Below are 13210 nucleotides of genomic sequence, written 5' to 3' on the forward strand. Positions count from 1 at the left end.
GAAAAAAAGGAGGATTGGCAGCAGATGTTAGCTCAGGGCTAATATTCCTAAAAAAAAAAAGATGTATTTTTTTATGACTCATTCTTGTAGGACACTGGAACCATCAAATGGCATTTCTTCTTCTGTTGTTAAATAGTGCAAATGGCAGGGCATTAATAAAGCTGTAGCTCAGTCAATCCCAAGGTATCAAAGCTATATCCATGGCAATTCAGCTTTATTAGATTTCTTGGGTCATGAGAGTGGATGATTTTAGCTGAAGTACATAGCAGAAAAGGAAATTGGGCACATGGTTGACAATCAAAAGCGAAGAATGAGCTTGAAATGTAGCTTAGAGCGCATAATGTGCAGCAGAAGCAGGTGGAACTCTTGGAATCGGACAAGGAGTGACTGCTCCTGCCTTTGAGTTACGTATTTCGCTCACAGCACCTGACGCTTTACCATTCATTTCCATTCCTGCGTCAGACCTAGACTATAACCTCTTACGAGACGACAACTGTGTTCTTCTCATTATATTCCCAGTGCTGATTACAGAATCAATGCATGTTTATTGAACAGCAAACTATGCAAGTCAGAGACCTAAGAATTCTTCTTGACACCTCCCTCTCCCTCACCTCCATATCTGATCCATCACTAAGTCTTTTTTGCCACCTAAATGTTGTTTTAGAGCCATCCATTTGTCTCTATCTCCACCACCACAGTCGCTTCTGTTACCTTGGCCCAGCCCACCATCTCCTGTTAGAGCATTTGCCTGGATCCTTGAGTGGCCTCCTAAATGGTCTACACCCACTGGTCCTTGGTCCTTCTTCCTTCTTCATCCTTCTCCACCTTGCAGCCGGAACGAGCTTTAATGACACAACCCCTTCAAAAGCTTTCTGCTGTCCTTTTGTAATTCATAATGATAATACTGACAGTACTTTTGACCAAGGCCTATAAGTAGAGTGCCATGTAATTTATCATTCACATGAGGACACTTTTGCATGTGAAGTGGACACCATGGAAAATGATGCAAGGATGACCTGGGAACAAGGGTGTGTTTCAGCCAGAGCCCTGCACAGCCTGGGCCTTACTCACCTGGCTTCCATTCACTCTCTTTGCACCTGCAAAACTGTTTGTTTTTCCATCTTTTATACTTCCCAAGGTTACTCACCATGTTTGCTGCCCCCACGGGGCCGTTGCACATGGTCTTATCTGTGAATTTGACTCCTACTGATCTTTTAGCTTTAGCTCCTGCATGGTGTCTCATTAGGTAAACTCTCCTTATTCTAGGCTCCTACAACACTCACAGATGCAATTTAACACTGATTTATTTGAATGAATACTAGTATGAGATTGGTAATAAAGTATTACCAATACACCAGTAATGGAATATAAGTGATTAGCACAATGGCCAAATAAACTCTCTGTGTTTAGATTCTATATATTCAGTACAAAAGAAACTGGCTATATGTATGACAGTTTAATGTAAAAAATAGTCTCAGTTTTAACACTTAATATGCTATTTGATGCTTCCCTTGTTAAAAAGTGCAGTAATTTAATTTAAAAGTCCCGTTTAGTAATTCCACAAATTTATCAAAAATTTGAAGTTAAGATTGGGGTTCCTGAGAAGAAAGTTCCCATATTGAGAAACCTGTCACATTTAAAGTCATAATATATAGAACTGGTGGATTCTGGAACAGATTATTTGGGTTTTAAATCGTGATTTTACCGCTTACTGTCTGAGTGGCCTTGAGCAAGTTACTTATTTTCCCTGTGCCTCTCTCTATGCATTCGTAGTGGCATCTCTTTTGTAGGGCTCTTGTGAGAATTCACTAAGGTAATACATAGAAAGCACTTAGAACAGCTTCCAGCACACTGTAAATGCTCAGTGAATACCTGCTATTGCTGTTTTTTGTATCATTATTACTATATTTATTCATTCAACAAATATTTATTCAGTTTCTACTTTGTTCCTGGCATTATTCTAGGTGCTAGGAATTCAGAAGTGATCAAGATAGGGCATGGGAATGCACTGAGTGTAATCCATAAACACTTTAACCTCAAAACCCGATACGTATTGGGACTGAAATAAATGTTATGGTCTGTTAGGGCGTGTTGGTGGGGAGGAGCTTTGTTAAGTTGAAGGGTGAGACTGAGTCGGCACGCACAGAGCTGGGGAGGAGCATCCCAGGTGGGGAAACAGCATGTGAAAAGTCCCCGAGGTAGGCGGGGCTTAGCCTGGTTTAAGAGTTCGAAGGCCCAGTGTGCCTGGAGTGTTGACATGTGAGTAGAGAAGGTAGAAGGCCTGAAAGATAGACAGGAGGCAGATTTTGCCGGTGTGCCATGGGGATTTTAGAGGGAATATGAGAAGTCATCTAATTCTGTTTATTTTACTGATGAAAAAAAAGAAACCCACATGTCCTGCTCAGGGTCATGTGGCTAATTAGTGATGGAGCTAGAACTAGAAGCTGAGTTTCCTGTGTTCATACATTTTTTAAAATTATTGAAGCATAGATACAAAAATTGCATAAATCATATATAGAATGATTTTCTATGAATTTTTACAAGTAAGTGCCCCCGTGTAACCAGTCAAGTAGATCTTGACCTGCTCTCCATAAGATGCCCTGTTACACCCTCACCTGCATCCTACTCGCCGCCCCCCCACACTGAGGTAACGATCATCCTGATCTCTAACACCACAGATTAGTTTTGCCTGATTTTGAACTTGAATATGAGGAAATTTCTCTTTTAGAGGCTAGGTATATCCCTTTGATTGTTACACTGAGAATATAATGCCTGGTTAAAACCAAGACTGGCATGAGCAGAGATTGCCCAATATGCCCCTTTGATAAACAAGTATTCATCATAAATGGAAATAACTTGGATGAACTTGTCAGATGCTTTCAAATGGTGCGATCGTTGAGCTTTCAGCCTTTTGAAATATTACCTAGGGTATTGCATGTTTCCAGGGGGTCAAGGATTATTTGCTACTTAATTAGGCCCAATAGCTATCATTTCTACTTTGTAAAATTAGGTCTGTTTAAGTAAGTGATTGATTAATTGGATGAATGCCATTTTCATATGTACTTCATTCAGGTTTTTTTTCCTTTTTTTCTGAATATATTTCAGATGATGTTGTGCCGTATTTTAAAACTGAGCCAGGCCTACCGCAGATTCACCTGGAGGGGAACCGCCTTGTTCTCACTTGCCTTGCCGAAGGGAGCTGGCCTTTGGAATTCAAGTGGATGCACAATGACAGTGAGCTCACCACCTACACCAGCGAATATAAGTAATTGATTACTTGAAAATAAGCTTCTATTTCAGGGTGATGTGTTTAGAATATTTGCCTCATTGGCCATAATAGCACGAGGGGTGAAAATATTGGATTGAATTTCTAATGCATTGAGGATTAAAGAAATAGGTTCGAACATGTAATTAGAATGTGATTTACTCTTCTGATATAGGTGGTATTTGCGCCTAGGAAGTCTATCATTATATTTATAAAAGTAAGCCTGTTACTGAAACTACCAGACAAAAAACACGCTATAGTTACAGAGGAATGCAAATGACAGCTTTAGCATGATAAATTTGCTTTCTGGTGACAACAGCTCCACCCACCAGTATTGTTCACATCTAACGAGCATAAACGTTTAAACAGAGGTCTTTAGTTGGTAGCTTCTGGAGCTCTGAGCAGTCAACAAAAACCTTGCCTAGCTAACTTTTAGAGTTGGGATGGGAAAAGATGGAACCATGGGAGGATGGAGTGAGTAGAGCATCTATATTCAGCAGCAAAAATGGCTATTTATTGAACTCCTGCCATGTGTGAAGCATTGGGGTACAGGAGTGGGCATGATGCTGGGGGACAGAGAACAAGGATTGAGATGGGGAAAGGAGGGAGGCAGGTTACCTCTGGGCTGTGGCTTCACTCAGGAAGCAGCGGCACCAGCTTGCAAGCCGCGGGATCTGCTTGCAGTGCCTGGAGTCTTTCCGGGTTCGTGTCTATTTAACGTCCGTTCTAGGTGAGGATTCTTATCCTAGATGCTGAAGTTCTGAGTAGGATGGAGAATTAGTGACAGCCAGCAAGTTCAAGAGGCCTCCAAATCAGTGCAAATCCGCAAACCCCTGCTCTTATTAAGTGAAATCAGAAAGAGGATTGGCTGTCTAGAGGGATTTTAAATACGGTATTGAGCTTCTTGACGTGGGGCATAGCCCACCACTCACTCTCTTTACCTCAGAGGTTACAATATGGTGTCCGTGAACCACATTCAGCCTGTCCAGAATGTTGTATGTGTGTATTTTAAAAATCTGTTAAAAAAAATATGTGCTTATGCACACAACATTTATTTCCTAATTGATTGCCAGCATTTAACAATGATAAGATTTCATATAATAAGCCTGTTACCAGCCCCTCCTGACCAGTCAGAAGGCCTGGCCACTGGGGTCTGCAGCCCCACACAGAACCAGGGGCTGGGCAGTGCTGCCCTGCAGTGAAGGCACAGCTACTCGGTTCTCAGCACTCTGTGGTCCCCGGACCTTATAAAGCCACACTTGCTAGGCTCATTTCCATTATCGGCCTCCCCTTGCTAGACATAAGAGTTTGTGACCTCATCTGTCATTATTAGGCCTGTACTGTCAAGTATCTGCTGTTGTGGGAGCAATTTATCATAACAGTGAAGAGCACGTTGAAACCAAACAAACCTGGGTTTGAATCCCATGTCTCCACCACTTAGTGTTCGAGTATGACCTTGGGCAAGTCTCCTGTTAGCCCTGCTTTTAGTATCTGCAAAATGGGGGTGATCAGTCCTTATTTGTGGTGCTGTGAGCGTTAAAAGGCTCTAACGTATGTAAAACAGCTTATTTTCTGGTCCTCAAGCAATCTGTTAATAAATCTTAGGCAATGTTATATTTTATCGTCACGTGACATTATGGGGCTTGGTTTGTTAGAAGGCATATAAGAAAGCAAAAGAAAAGTGAATTTAGAAATGAGAACCCTATTTGAGTAATGGGCTTTGAGGACAGGTGAGTGAATTCGAGTACTTCTGTTCAACTTAATGTCTGTGTGACTTTGGACAAGTTATGTAACCACATTGATCTTCCTTTTCTCACCTGTAAAATGGGTTTAATAAAACCCACCTCAGAGGGTTCCTATAAAAATTAAATGGCATAGTGTTTTGTGCACCCCAGGAAGAAAGGAACAAGGTTTCAAAAGAATCCAGATAGTCCTTCCTAATAAAAGAAGTAGTGATGTGGATGAGCTGTGACGGTGGTCCTCCCACGGGAGTATGTGGCCATGGAGAGTGGCAAAGGAATTGTTTTCTCGATCTTCAGTTTCTGTGTGCGTGTCTTCTGAAGTTGAGCTTCCTGAGAACATGCCTTTGTGTAGGCACCTGCCGGGTCTCTTTTCCTGCCCTCTTTGTGTTATTTCTCCCATTTCACAAAAGAAAGGCACACTGCTCCCCGTCTGAGTCTTCCTGTGGAACCATATCTTAGGAGAGCAAGGCAAACAGAGTTCAAAATATTGGGCTTGAAGAAACCTCTTTTAAACAACCCATAGGAGAGCTTCTTGCCTTTCACTCCCTGTACATATTTATTTGAAGGGCCAACTGTGACACTAGAAATGGAATATTCTGACCAATCTTGGGGTTTTCTTAATTCAGATATGGGGTGTGGGTGGGCAGCAAGAGCTATACCAATTTTTTGTTAACAACCACCTTTTCCATTCCCCAACTGTCATCAGAGAATATATAGCACCTCAAAGCACATTTAATGAGAACAAAGCCGGGAGCATCTGCAAGAAGCACCGCAGAGGAGGGCACCTCGTTTTAGCCAGGCAGCACACTTAAAGGAACGCTCTGTGGCTTCTCCATTGACATACATTAGAATTAAAACGTTCAAGATTTGTGAGAGAGAAAAAACAAGTGAAGAAATATTCTTTTACAAAGCACACTCTGCCTGCATTTCACTCTACTCAGAAATGAGAAGAGCTTGGCAGGGCCTCAGTTGCAGATTTCAAGGAGGAGGGGGTAAAAAGTTCTGCTTATTTCCATCAGATCAGTGTTCTATCTCAATACAAAAGAAACATGCACTAGAGGAAAGTTAGTGCTTTATATTTTCACAAACATTCATTTAGAAGATACTTTCATTAACTGTTGCAAAGAGAGATTATTTGATATTCTAAACCCATGTCCATTTTTATTATTTCACTGTGTTTTGCTTGCTGCTCTGCATCAATCTTTTCTCTGGTTGTTTCTTTATTTCTTCCACGTACTCATTAGATTTAAATTAACTGTATGCACATATGCAGTCAATACCTTCTCTTCTTTCTGTCATTAATTTCTATCCAATTCTATTCATTCTAATAGTAAATAACTTTCCATTCAGTGAAATGTAAAGTAATTGAAAAAACAAAACAGTCACTTCCATTTCATTAAGAGACACATTTCTTTTCTAAGTTCTTAATGTTTAATAATTATTTTTCAGCATGTGTAATACATTTTTGTTTTTTTGATTAACTGTATAATAATTGCAATGAACATGTAATCCAGAAGACGTTTTTAAAAGCACTTAAAATCTTTTGGTCAAAGGACATTCTTTTTAAATTCCCATTTATATGTATGTTTTTATTTCAGAGCAGTATGATGGGCAATCAATAAGTATCTTTTGGGCATAAAAATACTTTACATTAGAATAAAATTCTGTGGGGCAAATAGATTTAATGCTCAAGTTCAATGAGTGAAAAGAAAATATGAAAGTTCTATCTGTTAAAGTGCTCATTTTTAAACAATGGATAATGTGGATATCAAAACCACTATGTTATTTACATTCCACTGGATACATTTAAAACAGTGGTGTAACAGTTGTGTTTTGAAATACCAAAACATACACCAATCCGTTATTGTATATGCAGCTATTTAAAGTTATGAAAACCGAATTTTGGTGTCAACTTAAAAACGTGTGAGGAGGTAGAACTCTTTTTGCGTTGCTCTTTGCCTTGGCAAATTTACCTGTTAATTTGACACACCCTGGACAATCCACAAGAAGACAAAACATTGTTGGTTGTATTGAAGCAGGATTGAGTGGGTGGCTCTTTACATATGGAGCATTAAAATCAGGTAGGTGCTTCACTACCATCTTACTAGAAACTGATAAGAAGAAACAAGCTATTCTGAAGCAAGAACAGTTTGGGGTAGATGTGATAAATTACATTCTGTTCACTGAGGGCTTCAGACAACTGAGATGGGTTATCAAAGAGCCATTGTATTTTGTCATCTTTTTTTGCAAGATATAAAACCTGTCTAAAAATCTCATGCTGTTCTTTCAAATTACTCTTTCATCTACTTCCTTCCAATAAGCACCTTCAGCTGTCATATGTTAGCCTTCATGAGACCATTTTTAAGTCTCAAATTGAAAAACATGGATACTTTATGCAAATGGTAGCTGTTTTCCACCTGAAATTGAGTCCCTATTCCTCCTTTGGTGTCAGTTATGAAAATGCTAACGCTATAAAGAGCAAATATATAAACTCACCTTTTTCAGCTTTGCCTAAAAATAGCATTTTTTGATGCTTGTGTTACAAACTGCACGATGAATTTCAGTGAGTTTCAAATGTTATATTATTCATATTGATGCTTGTATCCACGTTTAGGCACAGGTGACAACACTGGCAAAATGGGAGTAGTCCAGTGATTAAACCAAGTTTGCATAGGTGTCGTAGGCAGATTTGTGTCTGTGTTTATGCTGGGAAATATTTATTCTAAGTTATTTTTTACTATGGGATAAAAAATATTTTGTAGCTCTATTCAAAGTATATAAGCCAAGAATTTCTTAATGTTAGGCACAAAACTTGTTGTTATAACAGGAAGAATAATTGGATACTCTAAAGTACTGGAAAGTCTTATAGTCTCCTTATGGGACTTGTCTCTGTGGTTCAATTTCTATGAAAGTATCAACCATAGAATGTTGATAGATGTTTATTTTTTTTATTCTGGTAAAAAATAGGAATGGTTAAGGGAAAAGTTACTTTTTCTTATGTCTTATAAAAAGACAAAAAAATTTCACAGTATCAATAAGAATGTTTAAATACCTGGGAATAACCTTTATAAGAAATGAGTATAATCGATGTGAAGAAAAGTGAAAAACCTCACTGAGAGATATGAAAAAGAATCCTAGATAGGAAATCTAAGCAACCATAAAACTGGACAAAGTATATGAAACAATTGTTTTTGAGACATCGGACATCAGGCGCCTGACAGTAGTGATGCCCAAGAGACAGAAAACAAACAAGGTCAGCCCTATGATTACCCCAGCTGACTGCCTTGAGAGACTTCCCAGGCTATGGCACAGAGAGGGGCAACAAGTGAAACCCAGATGGCTTTTTGAGTTGAAGAGAGCTGAGAGTTCAGAGAGATAAGGCAGCTTGATTTCTCAGGGCAGAGTACTAGAAAGGAGAGAAAACTCTGCAGACCTGCAGAGGTTCTATTTTGAGTATGTAGCAGAATATTCATTAGCACATTCATCTAAGGAGACTCCCCAAGGCCAGGGAAAGAAGTGCCCAAGAAGTGGAGGCAATAGTTCACTATGGTCACACAGGGCTGAGTAGAGTACCTGTTCTTACCAGCCAAACTGAGAATCCTCATAATTCATGGGGTTATTGGATGGAGTGTACAGAATTATCTTGGGTCCATAGTGGGGAATTATTAACCCTGGACCAAATACAGCTCTGGTCCTGCCTAAGAAATCTTAAGAGCAACACCAGAAAGGATCAAACTATTGTCAAGCATCTTTGCAGCATTGGAGAACAAAAGTTCAAGAATATTTATAGGAGTACAAAAATATTCAGCACCAAACAGGGTAAAATTCACAATGTCTAGAATCGAATCAAAGATTACAGGCATGTAAAGAGGCAGGAAAGCATAAGCCATAATTCGGAGAAAGATCAATCAATTGAAACTAAGCCAAAGCTGACACTGATGTTAGAATTAGCAGAGAAAGACAACAAAACATTATAATTGTATTCTATGTGATCAGAGTTAAGTTTAGACGTGCAAGATATTAAAAGGCAGAAATTATACTTCTAAGGATGAAACCTATGTCTGAGATGAAAAATGCATTGGATGGGACTATCAGCAGATTAGACATTGTAGAAGAAAATATTAGTAATCTTAAAGCTATAGCAATAGAACTATTCAAATGAAAGGCAGACAGACAAAAAAAGGAACCAAACACAATGAAAAGAGCATTAGTGAGTTACAGGACAATTTCCTATGGCCTAATATATGTATGATTATGATCCCAAAGAAGGCAGGTGTGGAAAAATATTTGAATAAATAGTATTGAAGAATTCCACACTTGATGAAAACTAGAAATCCGCCAATTCAAGAAGCTCAACAGATCCCGATAGTGGAGTTACTAGCCAGTGCAATAAGGGAGGAAAAAAAAGAACAAGAAATAACAGGCATTTAGATTGTAAGAAAAGACATAAAAATGTCTTTTTTTGAAGGTGATGTGATTGTCTATATAGAAAATGTGATATTTTCTATAAAAAAGCTGCTAAAACTAATAAGTGTATTTAGCAATGTTACAGGATATGAGATCAGTATACAAAAATCAATTATATTTCTGTATATTAGCAAAGAATAGTCTGCAATTTATATGCAGTCATGAACCACCTAATGGTCTTTGGGTCAACAAGGGACCACATATACCACAGTGGTTCCGTAAGATCAGTACCATATAGCCTAGATGTGTAGTTGGTTCTACCATCTAGGTTTGTTTATGTACATTCTGTGATGTTCATACAATGATGAAATCTCCTAACGATGCATTTCTTAGCACATATCCCCTTTGTGAAGTGACACATGACTCCATGTCAAAAAATCTTAGAGATAAATCTGACAAGGGATTTGCAAGATTTTTACACTGAAAACTACAAAACATTGCTTAGGGAAATAAGAGAAGACCTATATAAATAGACAGATATTCCACATTCATATGTCTGAAAACTCAATATTGTTGACATGTCAAATTTTCCAAAAGTGATCCCTTCACCATATCCTTTAGGCTTGAGACCCTGAGATAGAGCGGCCAATTTTACTTCATCACTAAGCCATTGGCAAGACTCCTCTACATGCTTTTTATTTTGTATCTGTTGAACTCGCTGCTCACCAAGAAGAAAGATCTATTTAGCTGAGAACCTTTTTCTTAGGTGAAATGTAACCAATTGGTTTCTCCATCAACCAGCCAAACTGAATGTGCCTCCCATCCTTGTCTTCCACCGAGGGCGTGGTTCCCCAAGTTGTTCATCTTTAATTTTCCTGACCTTGGTTTATGGTAATTCCTTTCTACTGCTTAACTCTCCATGGGTCCTGTCCTCTGTGAACTGTCCAGCTCACAGTAACAACAACAGGTTATATTTTGGCTCAAATAAACTAGTCTTGCCCATTTTGGCTAAAATAAGTAGGATCTCTTATAGCCTCAATCTGCTTAAGGATCAGAGTAACTTTCCTGTTTCACAGTGCCCAAGAAGTGAATGGTTGGGACAATGAGTATAAAGCTTTCAACCTAACTTTGGCCTTTCTTCTATATCACACAGTTTATATTTAGGAGCCCTGGAATTAACCAAATGAATTTCTCATTTCTAAGGCATCAGGTCCTTTTGTCTATTTGTTTATGAGGAAGGAGAAAATAAACTGTGGCAGGTAAAAGTGGGTGGACTAATCTCATCTCATCCCAAGTAGAGGTAACCAACACTGACTTCTGAGGCTTATGTGGTATGAACCTGTGCTATCTTATTTGATTTTCATCATATTAATATGGCGTGCCTCAATGCTTGTATCCCTCCCACAAAGTTGAGCGTTATTTGTATTTATTTCTGACTTTAGTTTGTGTTTTCAACTACATGTGGTCGTAGCAGATATGATTGTTTCTGGAGAATTTCTGAAGTAGAATTAGTACTGAGCTTCCAAAGTTCTTATCAGAGATTATTTGCATTTAGGAAATTAATTCCATTTGGTTCATTTGTCTAGGAATCATCGTAGAATGTTAAGTGAAGAATTTTAGCAGGAATGACCAAAGAACTCTGTAACGTAATTGTCAACAAATCCTTCCAAATGAGACAAGTGAGAGCTTTTTATGGTTCCAAGTCACTTATGCTTATATTGTAATGCTTAATAGTTTGGGTCCTCTTTCCATTGTGTCTTGGCATGGGTAATTTTAACTGTGTAGAAACTAAAATTTCCCCTCATACTTTAACCCTTCAAATAATGCACCGAAAGTTTTTGTATGTTTATAGAGAACCTGGCAATACAAGGAATTAAGTAAACAGAGATGGAATAAAGGGTTTTTAGCTCTAGAAAATCAGTGTCTTTTTCCCCAAAGATTTTCTGAAACCCCATTCTTACTGACTTGAGAGTGCATTTTCTCCTAACAACAGATTTGACAGACTAGTTCCAGTCATGAGTTTGTGTTTCGCTAAATGTGAATTTCTCCTTTTCTGCCCCTGATTCGATAATGGGAGAAAAGAATGAATGAAAAATGAATGATCCAAAAACTGTTTTAGAGAACATTCATGTAAACCATAATCCTAGAAGAAGATTCTTGGGAACAGTTCAACATTAACTTTTGAAACTCTGGATTGGCTTTTATAACCCTGAGTGAAGATAAAGTTTAAATGTAGTTCTTCATGGTATGTGCATTTCAGCACCCAGTTGATCCCTGAAGGGCTTATATTCCACAGATTTATATGCCCAAACGACTGCGACAGCTTCTATAGATCATTAGCTCATCCCCAGCAGGGACCTGTTTATTGCCCCCTTTCGATGTAATATACATTTTTAAATAAAATACAGATTAACGAACTCTTACAAATATAATGTTCCCATTGGCTGGCTTCCATCTTTACCATGCTGTTGACTTTAGCTTCGTACTGATTACTTTAACTCTTTTGAAAGGACTCAAAATATAACCGTCAGCTTGTTTGATGCCTAGGACCTACTCGAGATCTGGACACAGCTTCACAATTTTGTATCTGTATCTTTCTTAACAAGTTTCATTCTGGATTTTTCACTTCATTATTTTGCTTCAGGGAAAAGCCAACTATAGACTCATTACACTTTTGACTATTGTTATTTTTTAAAGTTTCATCTAGGAAATTTATAAAAATAAAATTGAAAACATAATTATTTATCATCTCACTTCCATAAAAAGAATTGAAGTAGTTGTAAGGATAAAAATGGCTTACAGGTATTTTTTTCTTAACCCTTTTTTAACTTTAAAGATAAGAATGGGCTTTGGACCAAGATACAGAAGTTTATTATAGAATGTGGTTGTTTATTTGCATGCAAAATAGATATTTTCATACCAGCATAAAAAATTAAAGTTGTGTGGAATAGTCTTATCTGGAGTGGCATAAAATGGATGTAGACCCTCATTAGAAGAAAAAACCTTATATCTAATTTTAATGGGTATGAAAGTTCTTTCTTGTGAACTGAATTATGCCCCTGATCTTAGAGGGAGAAACATATAGAGGGTTTTCTCCTCTATACCAAAGATGTGGTTTCATTGTTCTCACCCATGGTAGGTCTCTGTAGACCTGTGGACTTAGTTGTAGTATCTAGCTGTTGTTGGGAAGAACTGCTCAACAGTAATTATTCTAAAACCAGATAGTATTTTGTCAGACATTTTCTAAAATTTTGGTGGTTCATGTTCAGGAAAACTCCTTATAACAAATTAATTTGTCCCAGTTTTTTGGGACTATTTATCGCCTAATGATTCTCAGTGTTTTACCAGGAAGCGATGGGTTTTTTTTTTTTTTAAAAAGAAGTGACTCAATGAGGCATTATTTAGGTTTTTCTGTGACCATGGAGAACCTAGTAACTTCGGAAGTTTTTTCAGCCAAAACTATTTTGGCTAAGTTCCGTGTTGTAGAAATTTGAGGAGTTTCAGGACAAGCCACAGAAACAAATTATCTCTTGTTGAAACGAAAAGGAAAGTGTTGCATGGACGTTGGGTTAGGCAGACTGGAGCTTGGGCAGGAACAGAGTGAAGTGAGCCCACCAGTGCCGTATCACCTCAAGAGCCAGTCCTGAAAGGGTCCTGCTGTTAGTACCACTGGACCCTGGATGCCATTGCTTGAGCCACTGCCGCGATTGACACTGGACATTCACCCTGCTCGCCTGGTCCCGGGCTCCACTGTGCCCCACCACTGCTGCTGTCAGACAGATTCTCCTTTAGCCCT

At 38.4% G+C, this 13210-nt stretch overlaps 1 protein-coding gene across 1 annotated transcript in view; it reads left to right on the forward strand.

Moving 5' to 3' along the window:
* Positions 1-13210, forward strand: part of SDK1 (sidekick cell adhesion molecule 1) — a 625710-nt gene that overhangs the window by 80591 nt on the left and 531909 nt on the right. The window contains exon 2 of the mRNA XM_046666514.1: positions 3106-3265. Within this exon, the coding sequence (XP_046522470.1) occupies positions 3106-3265 (160 nt within the window). The remainder of the gene's footprint in view (positions 1-3105; positions 3266-13210) is intronic.

Source organism: Equus quagga, chromosome 7 (genome assembly GCF_021613505.1).
Source record: "Equus quagga isolate Etosha38 chromosome 7, UCLA_HA_Equagga_1.0, whole genome shotgun sequence".
NCBI lineage: Eukaryota > Metazoa > Chordata > Mammalia > Perissodactyla > Equidae > Equus > Equus quagga.